The 22,822-nt window shown below is 32.7% G+C and overlaps 1 protein-coding gene across 1 annotated transcript; it reads right to left on the minus strand.

Moving 5' to 3' along the window:
- Positions 1-8,477: 8,477 nt before the first annotated feature.
- LOC149260148 (bidirectional sugar transporter SWEET3b-like) lies at positions 8,478-9,962 on the minus strand. Its single transcript, XM_089456942.1, has 6 exons — positions 9,926-9,962; positions 9,711-9,747; positions 9,325-9,547; positions 9,024-9,185; positions 8,780-8,902; positions 8,478-8,678 (listed from the first exon to the last, which is right to left on the minus strand). The coding sequence occupies exons 1-6, from the start codon at positions 9,960-9,962 to the stop codon at positions 8,478-8,480; spliced, it is 783 nt and encodes a 260-aa protein (XP_089313068.1).
- Positions 9,963-22,822: the final 12,860 nt, after the last annotated feature.

Here is a 22,822-nt window from a genome sequence, read left to right on the forward strand (position 1 = left end):
TAGTGTCCCAGATTTTAGTTTATTGTCTAGGGTTTGCTCTAGTTTGGAAATGCCACTCAGTGCTGCCTTTAGGAATGCTTTGATGGTTGTTGCCTTTTAATTTCCCGTGGCTTTTCTTTACGTCATTCTGCCTAGGTACGCATAAGCATTATTTTCATTCAATTGGGAGTTTAAGAATGTTTTCTATTCATTTTTATTATTTTGGTGCCTTTATGTATGGTTTTTTACCTTATAAGCTTATAATCCCAATTAAAAATATAGAAATCAATAAAACTAAGGTTTTGAGTAGTATGATATCCCCTATATTATATTGTAAATAATAAAATTTATTGATGATAAAAATAAGAAATATAGATCAAAAAATTTAATTAGTTTACATTTAAATTTTTTGAAATAAAATTTATGTAGCTCAAATTAAGTATATATGTCTTCCTCATTCTTGATGAAATATCAATTTGACTTAAAATCTTAAACTAATCCACTTTAAATTTAAAATCATCATAACTATAAATTTTCTATGTCGTCCAATTAGTTTCAACATTATGCTACATTTAAATTAAATGGTTTACATACTAATTTTTTAGAACATAGCCTAAAACATTGAAATGTATTTTACTCGTGATATACAACTACCAAGTAAAATGGGTTATTTTAAACACTCAGCATAAAACTATTAAAAAGCATGTTATTATAAACCTAAAAATTTACGTAGTCCTCTCATTATCCCGAAAACAAATATTCCTAATCATAAAAATCATCATTTCCTAAATCATAAAATCTAATTTTCCTAAATCATAAAATCTAATTACCCTTTAAGTATTGTACATGCAACACTCAAACAACATGAAATGTAAAGCATGAAAGGATATAAAATTCTAAAATCACATAGTTTGTGTTCCCTGATGTCATTGAAAAAGGTAAGGTCGCGAGAGTGTAATTGAGCTCTTATCCGGGAATTATATCCAAGTTAAGGTGGTGAGAGAGTAAGTGAGCTCTTATTTGGGAATTATAACTAACTTAGCTCTTATGTGGCTATAAAAATTATAACTAAGTTCTCTATTCTCCAAGGTAGGCATGGGATTCAGGTTAGTGAGAAAGAAGGCGAGGTAGCATAGTTCGCGAAATGGGTAGGGTAATAGCCCAGAATATTTGATTTGCGTCACCCCCGTATTTTGAGAAAATAGTTATGGGATAATAAAGAATAATATAAGTATATGCTTATGAAATTAAGGAGTCCACCTTAAACATGTAAATAATATCAATGGTAATATATAGTATATTATATTATATTTCATTCTGAATCAGTTTTATGTTACCATCATGTTACCCACTAACAAAGTAAAAGCTATTACACAAACAATACAATTTTTCATGTGATACATACTATGATAAATGTAATTGATATATTATATCAATTATATTAATAAATTTGGTTGAAATATTGATAGATATTAATGATATAAATTTAATAATAATTATTATATTATTATATCCATAATAATAAAATAATATTATAATATTAATGAAATAATTATAATAATTATAATTATTATATTATAATAATATGATATATATCAATATAAATCCAATGCATTATAAACCCATGTAATAATATTAAATCTAAAGGATTAATATTATCAATCTAACCAATTATTATAGAAAATCTAAGAGATTAATAAATCCAATAGTCTAATATTAAAAATTCAAGAGATTAATATTGAGAACACAAGGTATTAATATTATAAACTAGAGGGAATATTAATATTATACATATTCATGGTAAACCCTAACATGAATATTAAACACTAGGATTAATATATTAAATGTTGATAATATTAATAGGATTAGTATTATAAACCCTTTAATTTGGTAAATATGATTCATAAAAGCCTAGAAATATATTAAAAAAACAATTTAGAGTGATTTGAAAGATTTGAAAGAATCTTTTCATAAAATTTTAAAGAATGTTTCCATGAAATTTTGTGTTTATTTATTTTTCTATTTTCAAACAATTCAATAATTTAATTTCCTAAAATAGTAAATAATATTATTATAATAGTAAATATTTGCATGTTATAGAAATTAATTTTTTAATTTGAATTGAAGTTATCGAATTTTGACTTATTATTTATAATTGTTAAAAATAGCCCAAGGAAGAGAGGTTTGTTAAAGCTTTCGTCAAAGATGGTAAGGGTCGTAAGGTTAAGACTGACACATTTGATCAACATTCAAGAGCTCACCTCCACTTCATCCAAGGGACGACAAAAAATATTGTGAGAATCCTGAGGAAACATAATGTTCCCTCGACCTTTAGACCCCTCAACACCATTAGAGGCTCCCTAAAATCGGTTAAAGACCAGGTGAACCCTATGGATTTTGAAATGTGTTTCTGTCATCACATGTTCGTGTGGGTCCTCATACATAGGAGAAATGGGTTGGTCTATTGACCAAAGGGTTAAAGAACATGTCTTTGCTAACAAACTTGGGAGGACCAAATCCTGGGCTTTAGCGGAACATGCAGTGAAGACCAACCATCACATATGCATTGTGGAGGTTAAGCTCTTCGCAAAAATTTCTCATTTCATCAATGCAAGTTTAGGGAAGCCATTGGAATTGAGGGATCCTCTAATAACGTTAGTAGGGATGATGACTTGAAAATTAGTAACTGTTGGATTTCTGCCCTCTCCTCTTACTCTTTCCCCTCTTTTTCTGAGCTTTTTATCCCTTTTTGTTTTATAGAGGATTCGCTCTCTCTTATTATTTATTTTTATTGTTTTTTTAGTAATATTGTGTATTTGTGATGAATTTCAGTTATTACTATTAACATTTGTTATTATTATTAATAATATGTTTTTTTCTTAACACCGTCTTTTTTATTTTCTATATAATTTTAAATAGTTTTCATTTTATTATTGTTTTTTTATCCCCTTTTATTATTTATTTTGTGTGTGTGTGTATATATATATATATATATATATATATATATATATATATATATATATATAATTGGTTATATTTTATTTTTATTCTTTTTAATGCACACCCTCACTTTTTATTTTTATATATTTATTTATCCTCTTTATTATTTATTTATTTATATTTTATTTAGTTTAGTTTAGTTATTTAGTTATTTATATATTTTTATTTTATTTTATTTTATTTTACACAATATTTCCTATTTGGATAATCAAATAAATAAATACATTAATAAATAAGGAATGAATAAGCTAATTAATATATTAAATATTTATTTCAAATAATTAAATTATTATTTATTAATTATTTAAGAAATTTAATGTAAATAGAATTTTGGTTGGTTTATAATATTATATATATATAAATTTCGCTCCCCACTCAAATATAGTCGTTTTCCTCTAACCGTTAGGTTGACCTATCATCTTATTTAAACTTCCTCCGAGATCTGCATCTTCATCTTGTCCTGTAGATGGACCACCCTCGGTGGTTCGAAACGCGTTGACCAAATACTCTCTATGTGATTTTTTCCTAAAATTTTCTTGAATTAACAAATGAATGAATATTATTAATTTATATTAATAAAAATATTATTATTATCATTATTATTTAAAATAATAATATTATTTAAAATAATAATCTAAATATTAAAGTATGGCCCTCATCAACAAGTCGAACGAGGGGGTGGTTTTGCCTTGTGCTAGGAGGAGGAGAGAGGAAAAAAAATCGAGTCAACTAAAGGCTAGTGTAAAAACATCACCCATGGTAGTTGTGTCTATGATAACAATTTTCTTGAGTAGGTTTCTTCTTATAATATTTGGGTATTAACTTTCCTCATCAGCTCCACTCAAATTATAGCATCGAGAAAAGAATTATTGGAGGTTTCAAAGCTTATTATGTGCTAGAAAACAATTGTAAGGCAGTTGATCTTTTCATTTGAAGTAAAAAAAGTTCCTCTTTGATACTCTCATCATCTCTGTTATCTTATAGATATGTGAAGTTTGGGTGTGCAGTATACCTAGGGAGTTGTGGAGAAATATTGAGATGATCCAAAAGCAGTTCATAACCTACAACCTCAACATCCAGGGAAATACTCCGTATCATATCCTCTTTATCGAAGTTGGCCTGTCTCCCATTGAAAGTGCGACTATGTTTACATATCTGATGTATAAGAAGAATCTTCACAATATGGAATCCAAGAGGCCCCCAAAAATTGCTTCTAACATTAGGCAAAACCCACACATGTGCGCATTAGGATGCTCAGTATTTTCTAAAACTTTGGGGGATTAAGGAGGAGATCATCATGGGAAGCAAGGACAATATCAAAGATACCATTAACCCCAATTTTAGGGACAAGATGTGGGATGTTAAGAAGATGGAGGATAAAAGGAAGCTAAGGTACTATAAGGAGGTGATCAACCCCACCGTTGATAACCAAAATTATCTCTCTATGTTGACTAGCACTAAGAGTAAAATTAATATTGCTAGGATTAGAAATAAATCTCGTGAACTTCAGAGTGACACCAAGCGATCGTCTACTCCCAAGACTCCCTAGGATGATAAAATTTTCCAGATTTGCAATACTAAGAAGGTGGAAGATGAAAATAACTTCCTTCTAGAAAATCATGGCTTCCCGACACAATAATGGGAAAACAAAAACTTTTAAGTGACTCAACTTGATATTGATAGGTGTTTGAACAACAGCTGTTGAATGAACCATTTTCATAGAAACCTCTACCGTTTTGAGCAAGGGGCTACCATCATATGTGGGAAGCCAGCGATGCAACAAAGAAAGAAATAGAGAGGTAAACCAAAACAATGGTTTGTAAACCCATTTCCATTAAAAACGCCCTAGTATAGAGGACCATTTTCAAAATCATTTGAGAGATACACCAAATCAAGGACTTTGGAAACCCATATCCATTAAAAACTCCTAGTTATGTTACTTTCATAGACTCTTTTGTTGAGGGGGCGATGAGAAACATTTGGTATTTGAGGAAGCCACCATATCGAAAGGATGAGCATTGTGAGCCCTAGTTGTTTGCTAGAGTGGAATCTACAACTCTCATTTGTTTTGCATATAAATTGTAATTGTTTGAAGGTTTTTTGCAAGCTCAAGACCATGATAAATATTGGAAAATATCATATTCATCAAAGAATGGATATTTTTAGTGGTCCTTATCTTCCACCCCCTCCTATTTTCTTTGGTAGAAATTATGAATTGTGGGAAATTAAGATACTAATAGATTATTTATGGGAATTTTTTTTGAATGGGTTTGAAGAACCCTCAAGCCAGGTAGCCTATGAGGCCATGACTCAAGGTTAGAGGTAGAAACTTGAAGAGAACAAGGAGTATGAAACATCATTGTTTCTTATTCAAAAAGGCTTGGATGAGAGGATGCTTCCTAATATTGCTACAAAAACCACATCCAAAGAAGCTTGAAATATTCTACAAAGGACATAAAGTGAAAATGTCAGCAACACCGATCAAGAGAGGATTGCAGTTGTTGACGAAGTGATTATTGTGACAAAAGAACTAGAGGATTTTGATATTGCAATATTAATTTAAGAAGTCATGGAAGGTCCTATCGATGTAGAATAATAAATGTAAGACATGAAGAGTGTAGTTGTCATAAACAATATAAACAAATTTAATAAAGAAATTTTCGAAGAAAATAATGATTTTGTATGAGATGAAGAGAGAAAACATGGTGAAGAAAATGAAGATACACATGTACATGATGAAATTGAAACCACCTTTGTTATAAAAACCCTTTTGCTCCCCCGATGTAGATATCACTATATGAATTTGTTTATCTAAATTTACGTAAAAATTCAAATGATGGTTGGGATGTAGGAGTCGACATGGATTCAGAATTTGAGGAGGAAAGGTTGCTTGTGCAGTGTTTAAGGCAAGTTAAGTGCACCTCATAATTGTACCTTACATATCCCATGACAAATTAAATGACATTAAAAATAGATAGTAAATTTTTGTGTGGGCAACCTAAGTGGTGGAAATTATATGAACTTTACATGTCACCTATGTTAGAAGGTTATTAAATGTTTACGGATAATTAATAATGTATTTGTCTTCTATAGCGAGAGGGCAGTTGAACTTCTGCATCTACGACATCGAGCCCATTGTTTTCCCAATATTCTGTCTGGTGGCCATCATTCTGCCATGCATTTGTCTCCTAGGATGAAGTGATAATAACCAAGCAAGCATTCTTAAGAACATAATATAATTTTATGGATTATGAAATTTGTGATCATTTTAACTGAAAAAGCAGAAGCATTCAGGTAGCATGGAACTATAATTAAACAGTATGCTACAATCTACTAGGCCTTAGGGGATGATAGGAAATTAAGGAAATGTGAATTTTGATTTTTTTTAATGGGATTCAGGATCTGGGACTGGGATTTAAATGTTGGAGAGTGAACTCTCTTATAGATTGGAGAAATCCTGAACATTTTTTTTTGCATCATAATATATTATGAAATGAAGTTCCAACTAAGGATCTTGCATGTTCGAATTCAATGACATGAATGTATTTTCAACAAATATACGTGCGTTGCCTTCTGATTTTCAAGGTTTCTTTCCAAAGCTGTAAAGTTTTGGAAATTGTTTTTTCATTTATATTTAAAATGACTTTATTGTTAACTTTAAAAAAATTGGAATTTATTCCTTTTTTTTTCCATAAAGAACAGAGATTTCAAGTAATTAAAATCACTATTTGCGAACATTAAATGTTGAAACCACCTCAAAATAAAATTTAAAATGATTCTGTTTTTTTTTAATATTTTTTCATATTCTCTCTAGAGAAACAATAGTTGGAATTATGGACTTAGAGTCTGTATAGAAATAGTATGTTTTTAATCTCAGCTATTGTCCTTGAAGAGAAAAAAATGTAATTGTCTCTAAAGAGACAAAAATGAAAGTCTCTCTATAGACAAAAATGAAAGTGTCTCTATAGAGACAAATGAAACTGTCTCTTAAGAGGCACTAATGTCTCTATCTTTATAGAGACAAGAATAATATATGTTCTATATTGTCTTTATAGAGACAAATTTTTAAGACTATAATTTTGAGAAACCCGCTTAAACACAATAATTAAGACAATACACAAGTTTCCTTTTTTCTCAAGTTAAGACAATTGACTCGAAAATTGTCTTAAATATTGTCTGAAAACACCCCCCACATGTAGTAGTGTGGGTTTACAAACCCTTGATTCGGTTTATCTCTCTATTGCTCGCTTTGTTCCATTGTTTCCTTCCTACATATGATGGTAGCCCCTTGCTCAAAGTGGTAGAGTTTTCTCTGCAAATGGCCCATTCAACAATGGTTTTTGAAACACTTCCCAGCATTAAGTTGAGTCACATAAAGTTCTTATTGATGATGAAGTGACTACTGTGACTCAAGCTCACCATGACAACACTTTAGGGAAGCAACTTACAATCGAGGCTCTAGTCTCGTGACTACAACTTAAGATGGAGCTACAGCTTAAGATGGGGGCTCCACTATTACAACTATGGTTCTTGGTAGAGGCTCTTAAGTGCAATGGTTGGGTAACAACTCTACAAGAACATCCATCATTCTTAGATAAAAGATTCTTCAAATTCCTTAGCCATAGGAGGAAATTAAATTGCTATAGTAATTAAACACTAAATTAGTAACCATAAACCCCTATAATAACACACAACAATGTTGTTGAATTCGACAATGTATCATTTTTTTTAAATGCTAATAATATTTATACCAATATTAATTCACATGCTTTACTAACTGTTAATATTTAGACTCTAAACTCCACATAACCTACCAAAACCTATATAAAAAAAATAATTAATACATTTGTAATTCCAAAAAAAACAACATACTGCAGTTGTGAAAATTATATGAACTTTACATGTCACTTCTTTTAAAAAGTTATTTAATGTTTAAGGATAGCTAATAATTTATTTGAGTTCTATAGCCGAGGGCATTTGTCCTCTTGCATATGTTACATCAAGCCTACTATTTTTCGCTTTCCATTATTCTGTCTGGCATATTTCAGTCATGATTTCGTCATGCATTTGTCAGCCATTTGTTTGAAATTCGAGTTTGGGCGTGCATCGCATTCGAAGCTGAGAGTTGCACTAAAGTTGCTTTCGCTTTACGCATATGGATACCCCAAATGTTTTGTGCTTCGCTGGTTCAAAATTTAATTAAATTCTATGATAATAGATTTAAATTTTACATTCTTCTATATAGATATCACAAGATTTACGGACACTGCACAAGATTTACGGACATTGCTGAATAACAGAAATGGAAACTGGACTTATTTAATAAATCATAGAGTCCACAGAATTTTACATGAACTTATCACACTTAGGTATCATGCACTGACTGAAAGCCTGAGTCGTAATTCGATATGGCTGCACACTAGCAAGTGTGTAAAATAACGAAAATACGATGCAAATTTTATCGCAGAGGATAAAGAGTTTGGTCGGCTTCGGCCAAGTCATACATTCAACTGCATTTCGATATCTTGGTCATCCCAGGGGCATTTTGGTTTTTCCACGTCGCTCCTCTCTTTGATAAAGTCCCGTTGTTTGCCTCCATCCATCTTTTCGTTTTCAACGCGTTGGCTCTTTTTGGCTCGATAAACACAGAATAAAATCATCTGAGCCAACCCTAATGGCACACCGACAAAGTTTGGTGCCTGCAAAAACAAAGTATGATTCAGTTGTAGCTTATAACGTCAGTGAGAACAAGAAACACTATACGCCAGAGGAATTCTCTGATATAAAGTAGTAACCTTACCATCATGATGATATCCTTGCTAAGAGCGCCATATACCATCCAAAGCACACTCCCAAGGAAAGCAAAGAAGGAGAAATAGAAGTTGGGCATGAATTCCACGCTCTTGGTTTGAATTACCGTTCTCTGCAGTTTAAGAAACTCGGTAAGAAATATTAACAATAAATGCCATGTTGTACACGTAACAATAACTAAATCTAAACGATGGATGCGCCATTATAAAGAGCTAATGCAGTGTAAAGCTTACAATTACAGATAGTGGAGAAGCGTAGAGAATGGCAGTTGCCACTAATCCTGTAGTTCCTACAACGGCCTTCCTTTTGTTGTGATCATGGACAGCCAAAAAGGAAGTTATTGCAATAGTTCCAAACACCATCAACACGCCTATAACCATTCCTACCATTTTCCTCTGCAAGAAATATTCATTGAACATTAACTGATTTTGAACTGCCAAATGATACCAAGGATCTATGTCATGTTTATTGACAAAAATAGGTCTTATGGAACCTCAAAACTATTTGCAGCAAATAAATATGACAAGATAATACCTTGGGTTTAGGTGGAGCGAAAGTGAGATAGATGCAAATAAAGCAGCACTCAAGTAGGAAGCCAACAGCATTGACAACCATAACAACAATGTTTTCCCACCCATTGCTGATTAGAGGCGATCCATACCACGTGTACAGAATGCAGTTGTACAATGCTATTGCGTATGGAAAGCCTGAAAAACTCTCCGTACTTCTCATTTGGATCACCTTCTTGAATGTGGTTCTGTTCAGGGTTAAAATATTATCATCGTTTATTAATACCATGAGCCTCTCTGCCTTTCTAATTTGAATAACTCGCTTCAACCTAGTACTATTCAGGGCGATTACACTAAAATAATATCAGAAATTAATAATATGGGTTATGCAGTGATAACTATTACACTTACATTGATGCTCCGTACATAAGAAGAGCAATGGCACTTCCTGTAAAGTCATGTAAGATTAACCAGACGCTGACGTTACTATATAGTTCAGCTACAGTTTAACAGGAACTAGAATCTAAACATTCAATCTATACGTCCAACTTGAAAACTATGACGTTTATAATAACAGAAAAAAGAGAGCTAACATAATATTGCGGAGTACGGTAGCGTTGACGAACCTAAAATGCCAGCCCCTAGACGTACAAAGTTATTCATCGTTTCTATGTTCTGGAAACGCGAAACTCTGTGTCTGCGGGATGGTTAAACTTAAAAGCGAAAAACGAGGGGGTGAAGATACTATAGTGTGGGGTGCATACTTATAGCTCTGGTGTAAATTTTACTTCCATTCGTTGAAGGGTTCCGGGAACGTGATCTCTGCGGGTCCCTGCACGTATATTGTCACCTATTCGACAACAGAGCAAAAGACGAGATGGTAGCATAAAAATATCACAAATGCTGGGTAAATATACGAGTACAGTAAGGTAAGAAAACATAGATCCGCATCGATTATGATATCCCACTAGGTTAGGTTCATCTGGTTTGCTTTGGTTTTGTTTAGACTAATTAGGTTTCCAATTTTCCCACCTAGAAAATTATGAAAATTTCCATATGATTTTGGTAAAATTAGGAAAAAAAAATTGTAAATATAGGTTAGAGTTTTCGAGCTCTAAAATTTTAGCCGCCCATAGTTTTTGATATCTAGCTCTAAGATTTTGGTGGCTCATGACTTTTGATGATACTAAATCCATTTACATTGTCAAAAACACAATTAGAAAGCTTTAAAATTTAGGTGGCCATGAATTTTTTATGTCAAATTCCAAAATTTTCATGGCCAAGAATTTTTTATGTCAAACTCCAAAATTTTGGTGGCCCAAAGTTTTCAATAATACTAAAACCATTTTTCACATAAAAACAATTAGAACACTCTAAAATTTTGGTGGCCAGGAGTTTATGATATCAAACTCCACAATTTTACAAATGTCTAGGGTTTAGTGTCCCAGATTTTAGTTTATTGTCTAGGGTTTGCTCTAGTTTGGAAATGCCACTCAGTGCTGCCTTTAGGAATGCTTTGATGGTTGTTGCCTTCTAATTTCCCGTGGCTTTTCTTTACGTCATTCTGCCTAGGTACGCATAAGCATTATTTTCATTCAATTGGGAGTTTAAAAATGTTTTCTATTCATTTTTATTATTTTGGTGCCTTTATGTATGGTTTTTTACCTTATAAGCTTATAATCCCAATTAAAAATATAGAAATCAATAAAACTAAGGTTTTGAGTAGTATGATATCCCCTATATTATATTGTAAATAATAAAATTTATTGATGATAAAACTAAGAAATATAGATCAAAAAATTTAATTAGTTTACATTTAAATTTTTTGAAATAAAATTTATGTAGCTCAAATTAAGTATATATGTCTTCCTCATTCTTGATGAAATATCAATTTGACTTAAAATCTTAAACTAATCCACTTTAAATTTAAAATCATCATAACTATAAATTTTCTATGTCGTCCAATTAGTTTCAACATTATGCTACATTTAAATTAAATGGTTTACATACTAATTTTTTAGAACATAGCCTAAAACATTGAAATGTATTTTACTCGTGATATACAACTACCAAGTAAAATGGGTTATTTTAAACACTCAGCATAAAACTATTAAAAAGCATGTTATTATAAACCTAAAAATTTACGTAGTCCTCTCATTATCCCGAAAACAAATATTCCTAATCATAAAAATCATCATTTCCTAAATCATAAAATCTAATTTTCCTAAATTATAAAATCTAATTACCCTTTAAGTATTGTACATGCAACACTCAAACAACATGAAATGTAAAGCATGAAAGGATATAAAATTCTAAAATCACATAGTTTGTGTTCCCTGATGTCATTGAAAAAGGTAAGGTCGCGAGAGTGTAATTGAGCTCTTATCCGGGAATTATATCCAAGTTGAGGTGGTGAGAGAGTAAGTGAGCTCTTATCTGGGAATTATAACTAACTTAGCTCTTATGTGGCTATAAAAATTATAACTAAGTTCTCTATTCTCCAAGGTAGGCATGGGATTCAGGTTAGTGAGAAAGAAGGCGAGGTAGCATAGTTCGTGAAATGGGTAGGGTAATAGCCCAGAATATTTGATTTGCGTCACCCCCATATTTTGAGAAAATAGTTATGGGATAATAAAGAATAATATAAGTATATGCTTATGAAATTAAGGAGTCCACCTTAAACATGTAAATAATATCAATAGTAATATATAGTATATTATATTATATTTCATTCTGAATCAGTTTTATGTTACCATCATGTTACCCACTAACAAAGTAAAAGCTATTACACAAACAATACAATTTTTCATGTGATACATACTATGATAAATGTAATTGATATATTATATCAATTATATTAATAAATTTGGTTGAAATATTGATAGATATTAATGATATAAATTTAATAATAATTATTATATTATTATATCCATAATAATAAAATAATATTATAATATTAATGAAATAATTATAATAATTATAATTGCAATTTATAATAATAATTATTATATTATAATAATATGATAATATTATCTATATCAATATAAATCCAATGCATTATAAACCCATGTAATAATATTAAATCTAAAGGATTAATATTATCACTCTAACCAATTATTATAGAAAATCTAAGAGATTAATAAATCCAATAGTCTAATATTAAAAATTCAAGAGATTAATATTGAGAACACAAGGTATTAATATTATAAACTAGAGGGAATATTAATATTATACATATTCATGGTAAATCCTAACATGAATATTAAACACTAGGATTAATATATTAAATGTTGATAATATTAATAGGATTAGTATTATAAACCCTTTAATTTTGTAAATATGATTCATAAAAGCCTAGAAATATATTAAAAACACAATTTAGAGTGATTTGAAAGATTTGAAAGAATCTTTTCATAAAATTTTAAAGAATGTTTCCATGAAATTTTGTGTTTATTTATTTTTCTATTTTCAAACAATTCAATAATTTAATTTCCTAAAATAGTAAATAATATTATTATAATAGTAAATATTTGCATGTTATAGAAATTAATTTTTTAATTTGAATTGAAGTTATCGAATTTTGACTTATTATTTATAATTGTTAAAAATAGCCCAAGGAAGAGAGGTTTGTTAAAGCTTTCGTCAAAGATGGTAAGGGTCGTAAGGTTAAGACTGACACATTTGATCAACATTCAAGAGCTCACCTCCACTTCATCCAAGGGACGACAAAAAATATTGTGAGAATCCTGAGGAAACATAATGTTCCCTCGACCTTTAGACCCCTCAACACCATTAGAGGCTCCCTAAAATCGGTTAAAGACCAGGTGAACCCTATGGATTTTGAAATGTGTTTCTGTCATCACATGTTCATGTGGGTCCTCATACATAGGAGAAATGGGTTGGTCTATTGACCAAAGGGTTAAAGAACATGTCTTTGCTAACAAACTTGGGAGGACCAAATCCTGGGCTTTAGCGGAACATGCAGTGAAGACCAACCATCACATATGCATTGTGGAGGTTAAGCTCTTCGCAAAAATTTCTCATTTCATCAATGCAAGTTTAGGGAAGCCATTGGAATTGAGGGATCCTCTAATAACCTTAGTAGGGATGATGACTTGAAAATTAGTAAGATTTGGATTTCTGCCCTCTCCTCTTACTCTTTCCCCTCTTTTTCTGAGCTTGTTATCCCTTTTTGTTTTATAGAGGATTCGCTCTCTCTTATTATTTATTTTTATTGTTTTTTTAGTAATATTGTGTATTTGATTTCAATTATTACTATTAACATTTGTTATTATTAATAATAATATATTTTTTTCTTAACACCGTCTTTTTTATTTTCTATATAATTTTAAATAGTTTTCATTTTATTATTGTTTTTTTTATCCCCTTTTATTATTTATTTTGTGTGTGTGTGTGTGTGTGTGTATATATATATATATATATATATATATATATATATATATATATATATATATATATATATATATATATTAATAATTGGTTATATTTTTATTTTTATATATTTATTTATCCTCTTTATTATTTATTTATTTATATTTTATTTAGTTTAGTTTAGTTATTTAGTTATTTATATATTTTTATTTTATTTTATTTTACACAATATTTCCTATTTGGATAATCAAATAAATAAATACATTAATAAATAAGGAAAGAATAAGCTAATTAATATATTAAATATTTATTTCAAATAATTAAATTATTATTTATTAATTATTTAAGAAATTTAATGTAAATAGAATTTTGGTTGGTTTATAATATTATATATATATAAATTTCGCTCCCCACTCAAATATAGTCGTTTTCCTCTAACCGTTAGGTTGACCTATCATCTTATTTAAACTTCCTCCGAGATCTGCATCTTCATCTTGTCCTGTAGATGGACCACCCTCGGTGGTTCGAAACGCGTTGACAAAATACTCTCTATGTGATTTTTTCCTAAAATTTTCTTGAATTAACAAATGAATGAATATTATTAATTTATATTAATAAAAATATTATTATTATCATTATTATTTAAAATAATAATCTAAATATTAAAGTATGGCCCTCATCAGCAAGTCGAACGAGGGGGTGGCTTTGCCTTGTGCTAGGAGGAGGAGAGAGGAAAAAAAATCGAGTCAACTAAAGGCTATTGTAAAAACATCACCCATGGTAGTTGTATCTATGATAACAATTTTCCCTAGTAGGTTTCTTCTTATAATATTTGGGTATTAACTTTCCTCATCAGCTCCACTCAAATTATAGCATCGAGAAAAGAATTATTGGAGGTTTCAAAGCTTATTATGTGCTAGAAAACAATTGTAAGGCAGTTGATCTTTTCATTTGAAGTAAAAAAAGTTCCTCTTTGATACTCTCATCATCTCTGTTATCTTATAGATATGTGAAGTTTGGGTGTGCAGTATACCTAGGGAGTTGTGGAGAAATATTGAGATGATCCAAAAGCAGTTCATAACCTACAACCTCAACATCAAGGGAAATAATCCGTATCATATCCTCTTTATCGAAGTTGGCCTGTCCCCCATTGAAAGTGCGACTATGTTTACATATCTGATGTATAAGAAGAATCTTCACAATATGGAATCCAAGAGGCCCCCAAAAATTGCTTCTAACATTAGGCAAAACCCACACATGTGCCCCAAGCTTGGGTGGCATTAGGATGCTCAGTATTTTCTAAAACTTTGGTGGATTAAGGAGGAGATCATCATGGGAAGCAAGGACAATATCAAAGATACCATTAACCCCAATTTTAGGGACAAGATGTGGGATGTTAAGAAGATGGAGGATAAAAGGAAGCTAAGGTACTATAAGGAGGTGATCAACCCCACCGTTGATAACCAAAATTATCTCTCTATGTTGACTAGCACTAAGAGTAAAATTAATATTCCTAGGATTAGAAATAAATCTCGTGAACTTCAGAGTGACACCAAGCGATCGTCTACTCCCAAGACTCCCTAGGATGATAAAATTTTCCAGATTTGCAATACTAAGAAGGTGGAAGATGAAAATAACTTCCTTCTAGAAAATCATGGCTTCCCGACACAATAATGGGAAAACAATGGGCTCGATGCCGTAGATGCAAAAGTTCAAGTTCCCTCTAGCTATAGAAGTCAAATAAATTATTAGCTATCCCTTAACATTTAATAACCTTTTAACATAAGTGACAGGTAAAGTTCATATGATTTCCACAATTGTACAAGGTTGTTTTTGGTTGGAGTTAGAAATGTATTAATTGCTTCTTTTGTATAGGTTTTGGTAGGTTATGTGGTGTTTCAAGTCTAAATAAAGTGATAGTTATTAAAGCATGTGAGTTAAAGTTGATATAATTATTATTAGCATTTTAAAGATTCTTCTAAATTGTGAAATTCAACAACATTGTAGTGTGTTATTATAGGATGTTGTTGTGACTTATCTAGTGTTTAATTATTATAGCAACTTAATTTTCTCCTATCTCTCCCATAATGGTACCAGGCTAGGGAATTTGAAGAATCCTCTACCTAAGAATGAATCACGCTCTTGTAGAGTTGCTACCCCAACCATTGCAGATTATATCCTCTACCAAGAACCATAGTCGCAATACTCGAGCCCCCATCTTAAATTGTAGTCACGAGCCTACAGCTTCGATTTTAAGCCAACTCCCTAAGTGTTTCCATTGTGATCTTGCGTCACAATAGTCACTTTATCATTTACAAAAACTTTTAAGTGACTCAACTTGATATTGATAGGTGTTTGAACAACAACTGTTGAATGAACCATTTTCATAGAAACCTCTACCGTTTTGAGCAAGGGGCTACCATCATATGTGGGAAGCCAGCAATGCAACAAAGAAAGAAATAGAGAGGTAAACCAAAACAATGGTTTGTAAACCCATTTCCATTAAAAACGCCCTAGTATAGACGACCATTTTCAAATTCATTTGAGAGATACACCAAATCAAGGACTTTGGAAACCCATATCCATTAAAAACTCCTAGTTATGTTACTTTCATAGACTCTTTTGTTGAGGGGGCGATGAGAAACATTTGGTATTTGAGGAAGACACCATATCGAAAGGATGAACATTGTGAGCCCTAGTTGTTTGCTAGAGTGGAATCTACAACTCTCATTTGTTTTGCATATAAATTGTAATTGTTTGAAGGTTTTTTGCAAGCTCAAGACCATGATAAATATTGGAAAATATCATATTCATCAAAGAATGGATATTTTTAGTGGTCCTTATCTTCCACCCCCTCCTATTTTCTTTGGTAGAAATTATGAATTGTGGGAAATTAAGATACTAATAGATTATTTATGGGAAATTTTTTTGAATGGGTTTGAACAACCCTCAAGCCAGGTAGCCTATGAGGCCATGACTCAAGGTTAGAGGTAGAAACTTGAAGAGAACAAGGAGTATGAAACATCATTGTTTATTATTCAAAAAGGCTTGGATGAGAGGATGCTTCCTAATATTGCTACAAAAACCACATCCAAAGAAGCTTGAAATATTCTACAAAGGACATAAACTGAAAATTTCAGCAACACCGATCAATAGAGGATTGCAGTTGTTGACGAAGTGATTATTGTGACAAAAGAACTAGAGGATTTTGATATTGCAATATTAATTTAAGAAGTCATGGAAGGGCCTATCGATGTAGAATAATAAATGTAAGACATGAAGAGTGTAGTTGTCATAAACAATATAAACAAATTTAATATAGAAATTTTCGAAGAAAATAATGATTTTGTATGAGATGAAGAGAGAAAACATGGTGAAGAAAATGAAGATACACATGTACATGATGAAATTGAAACCACCTTTGTTATAAAAACCCTTTTGTTCCCCCGATGTAGATATCACTATATGAATTTGTTTATCTAAATTTACGTAAAAATTCAAATGATGGTTGGGATGTAGGAGTCGACATGGATTCGGAATTTGAGGAGGAAAGGTTGCTTGTGCAGTGTTTAAGGCAAGTTAAGTGCATCTCATAATTGTACCTTACATATCCCATGACAAATTAAATGACATTAAAAATAGATAGTAAATTTTTGTGTGGGCAACCTAAGTGGTGGAAATTATATGAACTTTACATGTCACCTATGTTAAAAGGTTATTAAATGTTTATGGATAATTAATAATGTATTTGTCTTCTATAGCGAGAGGGCAGTTGAACTTCTACATCTACGACATCGAGCCGATTGTTTTCCCAATATTCTGTCGGGTGGCCATCATTCTGCCATGCATTTGTCTCCTAGGATGAAGTGATAATAACCAAGCAAGCATTCTTAAGAACATAATATAATTTTATGGATTATGAAATTTATGATCATTTTAACTGAAAAAGCAGAAGCATTTAGGTAGCATGGAACTATAATTAAACTGTATGCTACAATCTACTAGGCCTTAGGGGATGATAGGAAATTAAGGAAATGTGAATTTTGATTTTTTTTAATGGGATTCAGGATGTGGGATTTGGGATTTAAATGTTGGAGAGTGAACTCTCTTATAGATTGGAGAAATCCTGAACATTTTTTTTTGCATCATAATATGTTATGAAATGAAGTTCCAACTAAGGATCTTGCATGTTCGAATTCAATGACATGAATGTATTTTCAACAAATATACGTGCGTTTCCTTCTGATTTTCAAGGTTTCTTTCCAAAGCTGTAAAGTTTTGGAAATTGTTTTTTCATTTATATTTAAAATGACTTTATTGTTAACTTTAAAAAAATTGGAATTTATTCCTTTTTTTTTTCCATAAAGAACAAAGATTTCAAGTAATTAAAATCACTATTTGCGAACATTAAATGTTGAAACCACCTCAAAATAAAATTTAAAATGATTCTGTTTTTTTTTTTATATTTTTTCATATTCTCTCTAGAGAAACAATAGTTGGAATTATGGACTTAGAGTCTGTATAGAAATAGTATGTTTTTAATCTCAGCTATTGTCCTTGAAGAGAAAAAAATGTAATTGTCTCTAAAGAGACAAAAATGAAAGTCTCTCTATAGACAAAAATGAAAGTGTCTCTATAGAGACAAATGAAACTGTCTCTTAAGAGGCACTAATGTCTCTATCTTTATAGAGACAAGAATAATATATGTTCTATATTCTCTTTATAGAGACAAATTTTTAAGACAATAATTTTGAGAAACCCACTTAAACACAATAATTAAGACAATACACAAGTTTCCTTTTTTCTCAAGTTAAGACAATTGACTCGAAAATTGTCTTAAATATTGTCTGAAAACACCCCCCACATGTAGTAGTGTGGGTTTACAAACCCTTGATTCGGTTTATCTCTCTATTGCTCGCTTTGTTCCATTGTTTCCTTCCTACATATGATGGTAGCCCCTTGCTCAAAGTGGTAGAGTTTTCTCTGCAAATGGCCCATTCAACAATGGTTTTTGAAACACTTCCCAGCATTAAGTTGAGTCACATAAAGTTCTTATTGATGATGAAGTGACTACTATGACTCAAGCTCACCATGACAACACTTTAGGGAAGCAACTTACAATCGAGGCTCTAGGCTCGTGACTACAACTTAAGATGGAGCTACAGCTTAAGATGGGGGCTCCACTATTACAACTATGGTTCTTGGTAGAGGCTCTTAAGTGCAATGGTTGGGTAACAACTCTACAAGAACATCCATCATTCTTAGATAAAAGATTCTTCAAATTCCTTAGCCATAGGAGGAAATTAAATTGCTATAGTAATTAAACACTAAATTAGTAACCATAAACCCCTATAATAACACACAACAATGTTGTTGAATTCGACAATGTATCATTTTTTTTAAATGCTAATAATATTTATACCAATATTAATTCACATGCTTTACTAACTGTTAATATTTAGACTCTAAACTCCACATAACCTACCAAAACCTATATAAAAAAAATAATTAATACATTTGTAATTCCAAAAAAAACAACATACTGCAGTTGTGAAAATTATATGAACTTTACATGTCACTTCTTTTAAAAAGTTATTTAATGTTTAAGGATAGCTAATAATTTATTTGAGTTCTATAGCCGAGGGCATTTGTCCTCTTGCATATGTTACATCAAGCCTACTGTTTTTCGCTTTCCATTATTCTGTCTGGCATATTTCAGTCATGATTTCGTCATGCATTTGTCAGCCATTTGTTTGAAATTCGAATTTGGGCGTGCATCGCATTCGAAGCTGAGAGTTGCACTAACAGGCCATCCAGCTTGGGAAGCAGCTATGAATGAAGGATATCATTCATTATTGGCAAATGACACAAGGGATCTTGTTCCTCTACCAAAGGGACGAAAACTTGTTAGATGCAAATGGGTTTACAGAACCAAGTATGGACCAGATGGGAAAGTTGATAAACATAAAGCTCGTCTTGTTGCTAAGGGTTTTTCATAAGTTGAAGGCATTGACTACACTGAAACCTTCTCCCCTGTTGCCAAAATGAACTCTATCCGCCTTGTTCTTTCCCTTGCTGCCTCTTTCAAATGGGAATTCCATTAGATGGATGTTAAATCTGCCTTCTTGCATGGGGACTTGCATGAAGAAGTCTATATGGAACAACCTATTGGCTTTATACAAACAGACTCTAGCCTTGTATGTCGGCTTAAGAAATCCCTTTATGGTCTCAAGCAAGCTCCTCGAGCTTGGTATGCCAAAATGGATAACTTTCTTTTAGAAAATGGCTTTTCTAGGTGTCATTCTGACAATACTGTCTACACCAAGAAAGTGGGCAAGTCTCTTATCATTCTTGTTCTTTATGTTGATGATCTTATCCTGACTGGTAGTGATCCCAACCTTATAAACCATGTGAAGTCTAGCCTTAAAAGGAAGTTTGAAATGACAGACTTAGGACACTTACATTATTTTCTTGGTCTTCAAGTCTTACAATCCAGGGAAGGTATTTCCCTTTCCCAGTCCAAGTATGCCTGTGATATTCTATGCCATTTTCACATGGAAGACTCTAAGCTAGCCCCTTCTCCCTTTCAGTCTGGAGTCAAAATTTCAGTCACTTGTACTTCTCCTGAAGTTGATGCTACCTTATACCGTCAACTTGTAGGAAAACTTTTATATCGAACCCATACTCATTCTGACCTTTCCTTTGCCGTTGGCCTTGTTGCTCGGTTTATGCAAAACCCACATGAAAGTCATTGGAAAGCAGCTAAAAGAATACTTCGTTATGTTCGAGGTACAGTTCAGTTTGGGATTCATTACAGTATCGAAGCAGCTCCTCTATTGGTTGGTTTCACTGATTCCGATTGGGCTGGTGACCCTGATGATCGGAAGTCTACTGCAGGTTATGTGTTCACTCTTGGTTCAGGACCTATTACATGGGCTTGCAAGAAACAAGGTGCCATTTCTCTTTCTTCAGTAGAAGCAGAGTATCGTGGTGCTGTAGAAGCCAGTAAGGAAGCCTTGTGGCTTCGTCAGATCCTGTCAGAGTTTGGCTTTCAGCAGCAACATCCGACTACACTTTGGTGTGATAATCAAAGTGTCATTCATCTATGCAAAGATCCAGTCCAACATCAGCATAGCAAACACATTGAACTGCACATGCACTTCATCGGAAAGCTCATTCGCGACCATGTTCTTGAAGTGCAATATTGTTCAACAGATGATCAAGTTGCAGACATCTTTACAAAGGCTCTCACAGAGGCGAAGTTTACTAAACTTCGATTTATGGTTGGAGTTCAGGAAGTTGTCACTAAGGGGTGATAGGCTCTAGTGCCTCCTTCTTCTCCTATTGTGTCATATTTGTAAATCCTTCAGTCCTATCCCAAGTTGTTCTCAAGGGGGGATGTTAGGATATTCCGACACATAGGAAATATTTAAGTATAACTTGGTCTAATTTAGAGTTAGGTAAAGTGTGTTTCTTTACTATGTACATTTTGTAACTTACAATCTGACGGTCACGATATGTAGTGATCCGACGGTTCATTCTCTCCTCAGTATTACCGACACTTGATCTGTGGCTTAACACTCGATTGGTCCATGATCTCTATTTAAAGAGCATGGAGGGTCATTTGTAGGGTAACCGTCCATGAGAGAAGCTTATGTAAATTTTCATTCTTTTATTAATAAATTGCCTGAAGTGGTCGGGTTGGCTCAGGCCGTCGACCGTTTCCCTGTTTGAGGGTTTTAACCACGTCAAAATACTGGTGTATTAATCTGTGATCTGTTTGTGAGTGGTGTCCTTTGGAGTTCTGTCTGAGGAACTTACCCTGTAAATTTCTACAAATTAAGTGAAGGTTACAGTTGTATTAGCTTCTATATTTGTTGTGGGAAGCAATAAATAATTTGTTTCAATAATTAACAAATAGGATAAGTTTAATCAGTTGTTGGAGTAGTAGATTCAGGTGGGATTCTCAAATTTTCACATGGTATCAGAGCTAGTGCAGGTGAAGCAAGAAGAATGGTGCCAGAGAACCCAATGCTAAGCAGAAAAGGAGGTCGAAAAAAGCTGCAGGAGGCAGCAGTTCGAAACCCTAGAGGGTTTGCGTAGTCTAGGCCGAAGGGTTGAATTTCGAGGTAGTCTCTTTCTGAGTGAGTCGACAGAGAGAAGGGCTTCCAAGATCGAAATATTTTCATGGCAGAGGGAGCAGTGCTAAAGCCTCAGTGTGAGGAAGAGCTGGTGGGACGCATATTTTCTGTAGGTTTTAACCCCATACAGAAATTACCTGCATACGAATTCTAAAACACAAAAAATAAACAATGCGAGAGCATAACACATAAAACACATATACACAGAGATTTTCCCCTGGATCCCAAAACCGGGACTACCAACTTGATTTTTCATTATGTTCCTTTCAATGTTATAATACATATTTATACATGCCGAAGCATCCAATACCATGGACCGAAAACCATCGCGTCCAAAAACATGTGCGGAAATCATGCACAAAACCATAGGTTGGTCCGCCCAACCTAATATACGGTCCAAAACCAAAATTTTCTGGGGCAGGACCCCATAAAGTGGGGTTACGGGTACGCCTCAAACCCCCTGTGAACCCCCCTTCCCCCCCCCCTACACAATCAACGCAACGAAGGGGGGCTCCGCGCCCCCTCTAACCCCCTGGTTAACTACGTGGGCTAATTGTCGAAAGAATATAACACAACCCAAAATTCTCCCACTTGTTGTTTTCTTTCCACATGGGGCCACAAGAGAGCTTAGTCATTTTTCTAGCCCTGAAATGCCCATTGTCTCTCTACACCAAGAGAACTTCTCAGAGCTCATATATTTTTTCAATGCATCTGCAGTATTCTTCAAAGTGTCAACCTTTACCAACAACACCTTTTTGTCTTCTATCATATCCCTCACAAAGTGATACTGAACATCAATGTTCTTTGTCTTTGAATGATATGTGGGGTTCTTTGCCAAGAAAATTGCACTTTAGCTGTCACAGTCTATCCTTATAGTTCCCTGTACTAACCCCATACTTGAACACAATCTCTGCAACCAAACTGCTTCCTTGCTTGCATGAGTGGCTGCCATGTATTCGGCCTCTGTTGTTGATAGTGCTACTACAAATT

Source organism: Pinus tabuliformis, chromosome 6 (genome assembly GCF_031772625.1).
Source record: "Pinus tabuliformis cultivar Carrire ecotype Pingquan chromosome 6, CPIR1, whole genome shotgun sequence".
Lineage (NCBI taxonomy): Eukaryota > Viridiplantae > Streptophyta > Pinopsida > Pinales > Pinaceae > Pinus > Pinus tabuliformis.